We start from the raw sequence: 12089 nt of genomic DNA, 5'->3' as shown, positions 1-12089 counted from the left end.
GGTAACTAAACTCTTAACAATTTTACTCAAAGCTGCTTGGTGATATCAAACCAAAACCATCAATATACTGCTCCTATATGAAATGAAGCAAAACCTTTAGAAAGACATTTACATTCCACTACTGAAGACACATTACACTAACAGGATAACACTGCAGTTGTACCTCAGAGCAAACTAGAATTTAAATATATTAATATAAAACAAGGCTTACCCAGTCTTGGCAAAGTTGGTCCAGTAAGTCATGACCACGGCGCTCAGCATCACATCATTCTTGGAGAAGTTGCACGGAAACAAGTCTGTGGCACCGATCATGGGTACGCCAAACACGTAAGGTATCTCATCTCCATGGGCAGCGTCAGCCCATTCGGGTCGCGTTTCGGTCTGGCAGTGGTGGTAGAACGTGTAAAAATAAACCGGGGACTGAAACTCGGCGTGGAGTTTGGCTGTGGCCACCGCTGGAGCCACCCACTGGTGGTCCGTGAACAGAGCTAACAGGGTCTTCCTTCGCATGTCTCCATTGTCCCTGTCTGCCCAGTCTGTGTACATGAACTTAATGGTCTCCCTCAGGATGTCTTTGCCTGGAGGATAAGACGTGGGAGGGGAAAAAGGGACAGAGAACAAAGGGTGAAGAGAAAAAGGAGGAAACTGTGATAAGTCAAGAGTATAGTAACACCAGTGATTGAAAATTTTGATAGATGAGAAGACAGAAGTTCATGTTCCTCGATGAACTGGAATTACAGAAAGAGGGAAAAATAAAGGAGACATCTGTCTGCATGTCAGTGAGAAATAGACGGAGAGGAGAGATAAAGTGAAAGAAGAGGCTGAGTAACACAAATGATAAAATATGCCTCTCCGAAAGTCGAATGAGTGACAGACACTAGCGAGGGAGCATGACTACATTATCCAAACGTGTCTGTGTTTTGACTGTGGCCCGCTGTGAGGGGTTTGCAGGCTGATCTGTTAGCAACAACAGCACTGTGATTGGGAGTCGGCTGCCTGGGGGATGATGAGCGACAGCATTAGAAGCCCACAGAGCCTCAAAGGCCAAAGCACAGACCCACAACGGTGAAAGATAATCTCCATGATAGGCAATCTCTTTAGTATGCTTGTCTTGGTTGATACACTTCACTGGGTTCACATTTTATCTCTTATCATTCTTTGCCCACATAATGTTTTAAAGACTTGTATTTCCACAGGGAGCTGCAGATCAAGAGTTGTTGATGTATTTTTTTTTGACGGCTGATGTTAATATAAGCTGTGTTTATAACACAGAGAAAAGCATTTCAGTTTGAAGAACCCTAAGAAGCACAGCTGCAACGTGTAACATGACATATGAGGTATGAGGAAATATATCAGTGAGAAACTTTGACAACAGTATATACTGTCTCTTTTAACGACTGTACATTCATACTTTTGACAGTTTCTCTTTTGGTTTTAGTATTTATGATCTCCAAAACATGTCAAGTGACAGGGTTCCTAATAAGCCAAAACTGTGATGATGCTGATATGGGGGACATAAAATGGAGGAGTTTGAGGACTGAAAGATGTAGAAATGGTATTCCTCACCCTCAGGGTATCCGTAGAGGTTGTCAACGAAGTTAGAGATGGTGTAGTCAAATGCTGCGGCTGAGATACCGTCATTGTCCTCGCTGTCGTCTACAAACTTCAGTCCTTCTCCTTGGTTCACTCCTATTAGGATGTCATAGTTGAGGAACTCCCCCTAGTGGTGCAACAAGAGCAGAACACCATGTATGCTGAAACTGTATTGACTGTACATAGCACAAAGCTACAACCACAAATACCACTCAAACGCAACCACATTTTGTACATTTATCTGTCAGGTACAATATTCACATTATGTTTTTTGTAATTCTGGGATATTTATGTCAAGAAATGTAAACATGCAATCTCTTATTTTAATGTATAGCATTTGCTATGAGATGGCATTTTAAAGTTCAGTTACAGAAAGGGAAATAAATCAATTTCTCTGCTTTAATTCTGCCATGTGTTATCCTTAAATTCACTGCATCTGCTCCATCAAAACATAGCAGATGCCCAAATACTGCTCAAAACCAGAAACTTCTCAACGCTCACCTCTAATGATTTCTTGCAGATTGTAAACACTTTGGGGGATCTAATAAGAGATTCTAGCAGCTGAATAACAAAGCAGCTGCAACAGTCACCCTCCTTTTGTTCCTGGTTTAGATGTTGACTCAACAATATGTCGTCTGATGGAAACTTTTCATTTTAATTAAACTGGAGAGGATTCGTTTTAATTTGGCTGATTTTCAAGGCTTGTAGCAACACCAAAACGTCTGGTAAGGGATGTGGACATTCTTAAAACAGCCTCACATCGGTACAGATGTTTCAGGCCCCAGAGTCCGAATATTCAACAGATCAGTAAAGGAAGCTACTGACTGTTTATTAATGTTTTTGATTTATTTATGCAGTTTGAGAGGGACAGGTCTGCTGATGTCTGATGAGAATTAATGTAAAATGGAGGTTTAACTATGAACTATTAAGCATTTAAATAGGCCACCCTGTCACACTTAAAACTATCAGACAGTGCAAATTATGTTTGTGTCTGGTGGTGGAGTGTCATTTAATAAAGCTGTATGTTTTTGTGACTTTCTGAGCAGACTGAAGGTTGCTAGAAATTGTCCATCTTGACTTGTAACACTGTCACCTGATCTTATCTGCTCTCCAGACGAGGTGCAGTTCATCTGAAACATGCCTATATTAAGATAGTGAGTCATGTGTTAATGTAAAATGCAGTGGTGCCCAAACCTGAAGCTCACCAGATCAAAAAAGAAAAAAACTGGGCATAAGAAAAGATGAACTTCTGCTCTAATTCAATGAAACTGAAGAGACAAAATCCATTTATGATAAAGAACCTAGACATGCACCCTTTCATGAAGGGTTTGCAAGCACTCACTGTTTTTTATTAAGGGATCACGAGAAGAAGAGGATGTGAACCTCATATACCACCAAGGCAATGTGCATCATCAGCACAGCAGTCATTTTTCTTACAGCTTTGTAGGGTGTGAGTTCACACCAACTGGTGAACGTCACCACCAGACCCTAACTCTGTGGAAAGGTCACACTCACACCTACTCCAACAACTTTCTCTTGTTCTCTTCTGTCTGGTGTGTCAACACAGATCAAGCCACTCTACTCCCACAATAAAAATCCAGCTGCTGCCAGGCCCTCACCTGCTGCATGAGAATCTCAGGGTCGTCGGGCACCACGTCTCCGTCCACCACGGGGCCAAATGCAATGTGGTAGCGGGCTGGTTGGATGTCCTGGTCCACCAGCTCCCTGAAATTCTTGCGCCTCAGGCAGTCGACAAGGTCTGCCGTCTCTGTGTAGGTGCAACCCACCTTCCGGGCCAGGATCTTGGTGTACTTGAGAGGCTGGTAGTTGACGGACCAGCTGGAGATAGCCGTTCCACTCTGGGCTATGGCCCTGTGGAACAGACCTAACAGGACAGACAGGAGAGAGGGATATTTTTATTATTGATTGATTTTTATTAGGCAGGATGGTGCTTTTTATTCAGCACTCAGGGTAGAACAGGTTACAGAGGCTCCTTGATGTGTAAACTCACATAAACTTTTTCCCAGCATCAGAATTTCCCTATAATAAAGCACTGCAAATTTAGATTTTTCTTTTTTCTCTTATCTTTCTCACTAGAGAAAAGCTGGCAGATACGGGATGAGACTACAGACCCAAAGGATCAGTGATCGAGCATGCTATGGTGTTGTAGTTCCGGGAAAAAAAAAAAAAAACAGAGGTAGGACGGGGAATAAGCTCATTGGAGAGGTCAAAAGAACTACTTTCTTCTTTCTTGTGGCAGCTGTTTGTTCTCTCAGCCTCTCTCTTGCCATAGTCCTCCCTTCCTCTCTTTGTCTCGCTCTCCGTCTCCTTAGTTCTGCCTGTCCTGTGCCGTTTGAACCACTCAAGTGGCTCGTTAAGGAGCCGCCTGTCCCACTCGTTTCCTCTTGCACTCCCTTCTTTTCTTTTTTCCCCTCTCTCCTGGGCTGAAGATTGGTCAGTTAATTATTAAGCAGAACCGCAGTGCCTTCTTTCCCTGGGAAATCAATTATAGTAAGAAGTAGCTTGGAAACAGCTACACCTACATATCAGCACAGGGAGAGACAGACGGAGAGAGGTCGGTATATTTTATCCGTCTTCAAAATCAGTTTCTTTGTCACTCCCTAAGCGCTCTTGCCTTCCCTGCTTTGTACTTTCCTCCTTTTTCTTTCCCTTTCTTGTCTTTTTGCTACATTAGTATTATTACCTCCACCTATCCTTGTCTTCTAGCCCTCTTAACACTGTGCACGGATACTGTTTTCTGCCATCTCTTCCCCCCACCCTTCATCATATCACTAACAACCATCCCGTCTGCCACTTCCATCCTGCCATCCATCCCGCACGTCTCTGCTGTCTGGTTTGATTTGTGACACAGTGTTATGGACATGATTGGTGTCCCTTAAGCGTGAGGATGACAGACTCCTTACCTGGCATCCCTGGCGGGGGGAGAGGAGGATGAGGAGGGGGGAGAGCATGACAGACAGGCGGCGTCTAGTGGGCTGATGTTACACCGTTAGATGCTGATGAGGATGACGATGGGGTGATGACAAAGCGGAGGCATGCCAGTGGACAGGTGACAGTGGGGTTGGGGGAGAGGGTGGGGCTGGACATCAGGAACAAGAGACAAGAGGGTTAATACACGTTTTCCTAAACGCTATGTGTTCGCTAAAGTGGGGTTCCCCTCAAAAATGAATAGTAACGCTACAATAACTGCTAGCGATTCTGGTTGCTTTTTAGGAAAAAACAAAAAACTTTTTTTTTTTGCATTTGGATAAAGAGAGAAGCATTTTAGAAAAAAATGCTTTTCAGTAACTTTTTGAGAGTTAAATGAGAAGATTACTCAAGTCTAGCTTAGTATAAAGGCTGGAAGCACGGCAGGTTAGAAAATATACAAAGAAAGATGCTCACTAATTAATCATAATAATAATATATCTTGTTTGCTTAACCCTAACACTAAGAGGAATGCAAAGAAAATCTAAAAAAATACATAATCACAGCATGAGATCCCCTAAAGACAAGGGTTTACTAGCTAGCTACAGAAATGTGGCAACCATACTTCTGAATGTCAGAGAAAGCCAGGCCTCCTCTCTTTATGCTAAGCTAGGCTAACCCTATCCTGACTTTAACTCTGCAATCAATGCACGGACAAAATTCTGCAAAGCTTTTTCATAGAAAATGAATGTTAAGTTTTCCTTCAACAGAGCTGCAGACCCACTTTTCATATCAGTTGCACTGGTATGCCTGACCTTTTCATTTAGGTGGACAAAAAATATTTCACAGCATCTTTCTGCGCCCAATATTATACTCATGAGTTATCTTTTTAGTCTTTTCCAAGACAAATTATTACATGATATAAACAGGAATAAAAGTGCAGATAGATATTTTGCACAATTAACTTATCGTGTGCATAAGAATGATCTAGGACTACAAGTTAGAAAAGGTAGCTCTTCTTTGGCTATATTTTAGGCAGTGTGAAAATATATGATCATTTCTGACTCCTCATTGCTTCAGTTTCCAGCTGCCTGGCATTGAACTGCTGCAGGGAGGAAAGCTGCTCTGCTGGCCAGGCAATTGTCACAGCACAGAGACACTGACAATAGAGACATTGTGCTTTTTTAACATTTCAGTGTGGAACATCAATGTTTCGACAGCAAGAGCGCTGTTCCTTGCCATGCTTTGGCTGCGCTCTTCACAGTAAATGCAGTTCATAAATTTTGCATACAGGTTGATATTTTACTAGCAGTGGTGGGTAGGATGGCGTGACTAATATTCAAGCAGGGACTCAAGAAATTTAGAGGGGAAGAGCGTAACTCATGTTGTTTTCTGAAGCTATAATCTGCAAGCTGTCCTTGAAATGCTTCACATGCAGAATATAGGGAGATACTACAATTTACTGATGTTCCATGAATGCCTCACCAGCATTGACAGATTCTACAAAGTGGTGGTACACAGAGGAGCCACTAGTCCCTTCTCAGTTACTGCAACTCAGACATGGAGTGATCAAAAATTAGTTTGAAAATAGTCAAATAAGGCGCTCTAATGTCAGGGTTAGGGTTCCATTTGACAGGTTTTTGATTGCATGTGAGGCCTGCTTTCAGTAATTCTTTTTTTCCCCACACAAGACATTGTTTGGTGTTACTATCTGGAAGAACAGGACAGTTCAGCTTTGCAAACTTCTCAGAGGTGATAATAATTTTGATAGACGCTGATTAGTGGGTAATGGGTTGCAATGCTAGTTCTTCCCAGAGTTCTTTTGTGATATTTATATCTTTTTCCTGTTTTTAGGTCCAATATAATAATAATACTAAAAAAGTCGACATACTTTGCTTTTGCACTTCCAGATGTACCAATTGAGACTATTATTATAAAGTTAATTGTTGAGGTTTTGGGAGGTTAATGATGCTAAGTGGATCACCTACCAATATGTAGTTGGTGGGGTGTCCGGGTTAATATGAAGGGTTAACAAACATTAGTGTTAATCAAAGAGGTGGTGTTGATGGATGCAGTGACACAGCAGCAGCACACAGATGCTCACTCAAGCTTTGACGACACATATTGGTTTTCAAGGCACATCTATGCAGACACAATGAGTCAAAATTAGAGACGAGTCGGACGTCTGCTCGGTGCCCCAGACACACATGCACACACCCAGAGCCGTAATTGAAACAGATGTGTGGTTGTGTGAACACGCTCTCTCTAATCTCTCTCTTTCTTTTCACCTACCATTTCTTCCCTGTTTCTGTCCTTTGCAGTTTGTGTGTGTGATAAAATGAAGAGAGGAGAGAGATATTGAGGGAGAGTCCTCGAGCAGCGGCGAGAACAGAGAAGTTACGATCGGAGGAGGACAGCTTCAAGAACAGCATGATCAAAGGCAGCGAGTGCGTGACCATTTGGCTGCGGATCGTCAGACACACTGATCTCAATTCAGATCAAAGTCGACTGGTCCGTAGGCCTCTGTCTTTTGGTGGTGCAATATTAACACTTAGCCCTCGGGGTGTGTTGTTGGTAATGGGGAGCATGAGGTCAGACAGATGTAGGTTTTCCACGGAGGTAGAGCTTTCCTGCTGCAGAGCAGTGGACCGTTAACAGAGCCAGGAGCGCTCAGCAAGGCAGGTAATGTGGGCTAATGTTGGAGCGCTCGTGTCATTTATCTTCCAAAGATGTGAATGACATAACCTGGATCAAACCTGGACTCGTTCATTAGCCACACGACTGCTTAAATTCTTCAGTTCAAAGGACAAGCAGAGTTTTCCTTTGAGGATAGAGGTGTCAGGGGAACATCACAGAACTTTACAGTTTCTGAGCTGAATGCTGCTAGCTGTGATTCGATCTGACCAAGACTTTTCACACTGTACATTAAATAAAACAAGACAAAAATATCATATACAAACCTAAAGATAAGACGAGTACTTTAGTGTAAATAGGCTTTGTGGTTATTCAGGGATTAGCAAGAAATGATTTAAGCTGAGAACTAAAACATCACTGATTCAGGTGGAATTCCCTCAAGTGCCAATAATTCATGAGTCATGAAACTTATGGTTAATAATACATAGGACTGGAACCAAGGTATTAGCAAGATAAAGCATAGCTGTTCTGTCTATATTAATGGACTAACAGTAATACAGAAAGAAAATAGTACATGTAGGGTGAAGTGTAAGAGAGGAAAATGATTGCTGTGTCAAGACCACAACCAAACAACACAATGGAGCATTAAGTTTACCCTCCGAGTGGTGTGACAGGATGAGGAGGTTGACGCAGGAGGCCCCAGCTCCAGACCCAAAGATAGTGATCCTCTCTGGGTCGCCGCCAAAGTGCCCGATGTTCTCATTGAGCCAGCGCAGGGCCTGAATCTGGTCCAGCAGGCCGTAGTTTCCCTTAGCGGACTGATCTCCGGTACTGAGGAAGCCTATTTGCAGAATAGAAAGATGGATGCAGGAAGAAGGTGACGGAGTGTTTTCAACAGAGGACAGAGGGAGAGAGAGAGGGACAAGGACAGGAGGGAGCAGAAGACAGAGGAAGAAGAGATGCATAAATGGGAGGAGAATGAAGAGAGAACAGAGAGTCAAAACGACGTTAGCATCAGCACCTTTAGTATTTAGTACCTCTCTAGGAAATGATCTCTACTTTGGCCTGTAAATCAGCTTGTGACAGAGAGGGAATTGCAAGACTGCAGAGAACAAGTGTGTATGTGTTTGAGTGTGCAACACCACCATCCATCAACAACGAGTCACAGCCGGTGCACAGAGAAAGCAAAAGGGAGTGAGAGAAGAAAGTGCTCATTAGCTCCTCTCTTAATGACGTTTACTCTAATGCTACTCAGCAGAGACTTTCACACAAAAACACTGAGAGTACAGCAGCCTGCACTCTGAGGAATATAGGTGGCCCCGTAATCTGAATCACACGCATAAGGGGATTACAAATGATGACACATTATGCTTGTGATGTATAATTTTCTCCTTTCTTTTTAAACACACTGTTCTCTGAGGAACAGTAGATTTTACTTGTAGGCTTATTCACAGCAAACACTTCGACTTGCCACAGTAGAAAAAAGCACAAGCGGTGCCAATAAAATTAGCAATTTTTCAGTTCTATTAAAGTGTCTCAGCATATTCAATTCAAGACACCTTAAACTGAAGTGGCTAAATGGAACTCAGCTCCCATTTATTTCATTATTTGAACTTGTTTTTGTCTTCCAGGAAAACCAAATATGACACAGCTTCCCTTTTCCTATTGCAGTAATGCAGAAAAACTAAAAGACGTTTGGATGACAGATGAACAATCTCAAGCCGAATTAAAATACACCAGTCAAAGGTTTTTAAACACCAATTGTTTTAGTTAAATCTTAAGCTATCTGTATTTACATTCCTTGTGAAAGCATTAGAACTGTGACAATCTGCCAACAAAAAGCAACACTTAACCGGTTCATTCTTTGTATCCAACTTTTTCTTGTGTGCCACACAGCACCACTGTTGTTCAAAAAAACAGTAAAAAATCCATGAAGGAGCCAGATGGTGCACTGGGTGAACGTTCCTTCATTAAAGCTAACGTGGTTAGTTTAGTTTGACTCAGTCCTGCATGCACCATTCTGCTGCTGCAATCTTTCACCAGAGCATCAAATGTGTATCAAACTGCAGCTGAAAATAGTACCCAACACACACATTATTTCATTTCATTTCTACTACATTAAATTTCAGTTGCATTCTCAGTTTGGGTGATTTTGTGAACTGTGAAGACATGTAGTTACTGTTTCATACTATAGTACCAGAAGTTTACCTGATATTCTTGTGGCATTATACCAACATGTGTAGCATAAATAAGCAACATTTGTGTTACAGATTGCAGCTGTTCGCACCCAAGTAGCACAGCTGTAGAAAACTTTTGGTTCTACTTGTGAAGTTAATGTTAACTTTAGACAGCACAGCCCAAATACTAAAACACTGGTGTCTTTGTTTCACCCCAATTTTAAAATGAACCTACGTAATATTGTAAAAGGAGATGTGCCTTTCCATCTGTGTCTACATTTCAAGCTGCAGTAGCAGGAAATCTGATCTGGGTGAAGATCTGTGACTGAACAAAGAGAGGGCAGATTATCTAAAGACTGAAAACGGAGCCAAATTGAGATGCAGAAGTTTTCTTTCAGACCACTTTAATTCCGGTGGTAAAGGTAAGGTTGAAAATTCAGCTAAATGACGCTTTTAAAATGCTGCCTACCCCAGCTTAGGAAAGTCAGAACACAAAGAGAGATGCCTTAAACTGCAAATTCTTCAGAAATTCCATGAATTGACCAAAGTGAACAATATAGAAATAAAGACTAAAACTATTGCTAGAGACATTAACAGAGAAACATAATCTGATTGTAAATCTTCCAACTTTCTAAATAAACTTGCTTCTGATCTATGCTGGTACCAAATCTGCACATTTTGAGGATCATATCTACTCCTAACACTTACCCTGTACATGCAGCACTGTTTGTACACTATTTAATACTTTGTCTGATCTCACTGGGTTTAAGTTCAGCAGTTGAGTTTAAGATCTTCATAGCCTTTTCTAATGGCTGTCGTTTCATGTGTTAACAAGTGACATGAAGAGCATCAAACTTCCTTTGTGTTCTGAACATTCCTCAAAGCTTCCCATCCCTTCATCAAGGCACTGTAATAACAGCGTACCCTTTTTGTTGTTAGTTGACATTTGCCTCTGATGATTACTGTTGAGTGGCTTCGATTGTTCCACCAAAGACCTAAATCTTTCCTGTTTAAGTACCCATTAACTGGCAGCCTCTGAGATGCTAATGGGAGTTCTAATTAGTGGTATATTAAAGACAGGTGCACTGGAAAGGTCGTCCATTAAGCCGATACAGTAGTTGTTAAACACTTGTATACTGCTATCTGCCAGGATCCGGGCTAACACAAACATACAGTATGTAGTCTGCTACAGGTGCCTAATTAGTGTTATCAAGATCTTGGGCATTTCCCAATTCACTATTCATTTGTTCCTCTGTTCACTGCCAGCTACATTAGAAAACAGGCTTCGGCAGGTAGCTTGTTAGGAAGTGTGACTGTCTTTATTGGGTGGAAGTCAGTACGTACGAGTCAGTTATACAGCCACAACATTAAAACTACCGCTAATTTTGTCACAACGCAATGTTTTCTGTGAAAACTTGATTCCTGGCATGATATTTTGACCAAAACGCTGTTGCAGACCATGAACAGAGCTTTTTTTTTTTTTTTTTGCAAAAGTAAGGAGGATCTAGGCAATTTTAGGCTGGTTTAATGTAATGACTGATTGGTGCACATACCCCTCAGGATATTAATTTAAGCTTCAGACATAGTTGTGCAGTCCGATACCTTATTGGTATTTGCATAGTAGTAGTGTAGTTAAAGGATACGAGCTATGAGTGTGTGTGAGGTCAAGAAAAACACAGACGTGGTAATGTGAGAGTGAAGCTAAAAATATTATCAGAAATTACACAAACAAAAATATGAGCAAAAGGAATGTTGGAAAATTTAAGAGACTTCAGCATTGTCCTGACTAGATCTCACTACAAAGAAATAACACTTCTTAAGCAGCCTACTCATATGAATAGGAGGCCACCATGTGGTGAAAACAAGACAGACAACCTGCATTTCCACTGAATATCATTCAAAGTACATTTGCCTAAAAAATACACAAAGGCTGATGTACACAATTATGGCATGAATATGAAGTGGCTGTAGCTGTGCCTGAACACAGAGAACAGAGAGAACATGTGAATTACACTGATTGGCAATTAGGATAAGCTTTGCTAAACAAAAGAAGGGCAGAAAAAATTGAATTAAAAAGGGGACAAATTTAATGACATTTACTTGCTTATTCATCCACTGACACCAACCTGCACACTAGGTACACCTACATCTAAAACTTCTTTACATAAACCTGGGAGCCCACGCTGCAGGGGTTGTCTGCCAACTGCTGAAAGGGGATTTTTTCTCAGCTCTGGGAGGGGCAGGGGGCTCATTACTAGCCAGCTGAAACCAGCTCATGCAGAGTAAAGGAATCAGATTTGTTTTTCAGGCCTACTACCTCATTACCTTTTGTACATAAATACATAGTCATACAGAATTACTTTCACGTGACCAAAAATGACTCTGTCTCTGCAGCATGCTGCACTTAGTGTGAAAGGTAAATGAAGCCCGCAACATTAACCAATAATTTCTTTCTTCAAGCACTACCAAAAGTAATTAATATTTATCTTAAATGATCCATAAAAACAAAAAGGATCAAAACACACCTCAATAAACACCTCATTTCACTACTGACTTTTGTGTTGCTTTTGAAAGACGACAAACAAATAAGCAGCATGTTTGGGTGCATTAATTAAGCCAAGCACAAACAAGAGGCAAAGAAGCTGGCTAATGCCCCACTGTAATCACCATGATATATTAAACATAACCAATTATGCTAATGAGGTCATTAATTAAGCTAATTAAGGCAATTCTTCTATGTCAGTGTAGTTTCTTGCA

The 12089-nt window shown here is 41.3% G+C and overlaps 1 protein-coding gene across 2 annotated transcripts in view; it reads right to left on the bottom strand.

The window, feature by feature from the left end:
* nlgn2a (neuroligin 2a) overlaps positions 1-12089 on the bottom strand; it is a 210581-nt gene that overhangs the window by 6416 nt on the left and 192076 nt on the right. For both annotated transcript variants that reach the window (XM_023274808.3, XM_035950297.2), the window contains 4 exons: positions 7811-7996; positions 3213-3478; positions 1567-1720; positions 212-578 (listed from right to left, as the gene is read on the bottom strand). In XM_023274808.3, coding sequence (XP_023130576.1) covers positions 212-578; positions 1567-1720; positions 3213-3478; positions 7811-7996 — 973 coding nt within the window. The remainder of the gene's footprint in view (positions 1-211; positions 579-1566; positions 1721-3212; positions 3479-7810; positions 7997-12089) is intronic.

Source organism: Amphiprion ocellaris, chromosome 23 (assembly GCF_022539595.1).
Source record: "Amphiprion ocellaris isolate individual 3 ecotype Okinawa chromosome 23, ASM2253959v1, whole genome shotgun sequence".
Lineage (NCBI taxonomy): Eukaryota > Metazoa > Chordata > Actinopteri > Pomacentridae > Amphiprion > Amphiprion ocellaris.
This window is presented reverse-complemented; position numbering and strand designations above follow the sequence as displayed.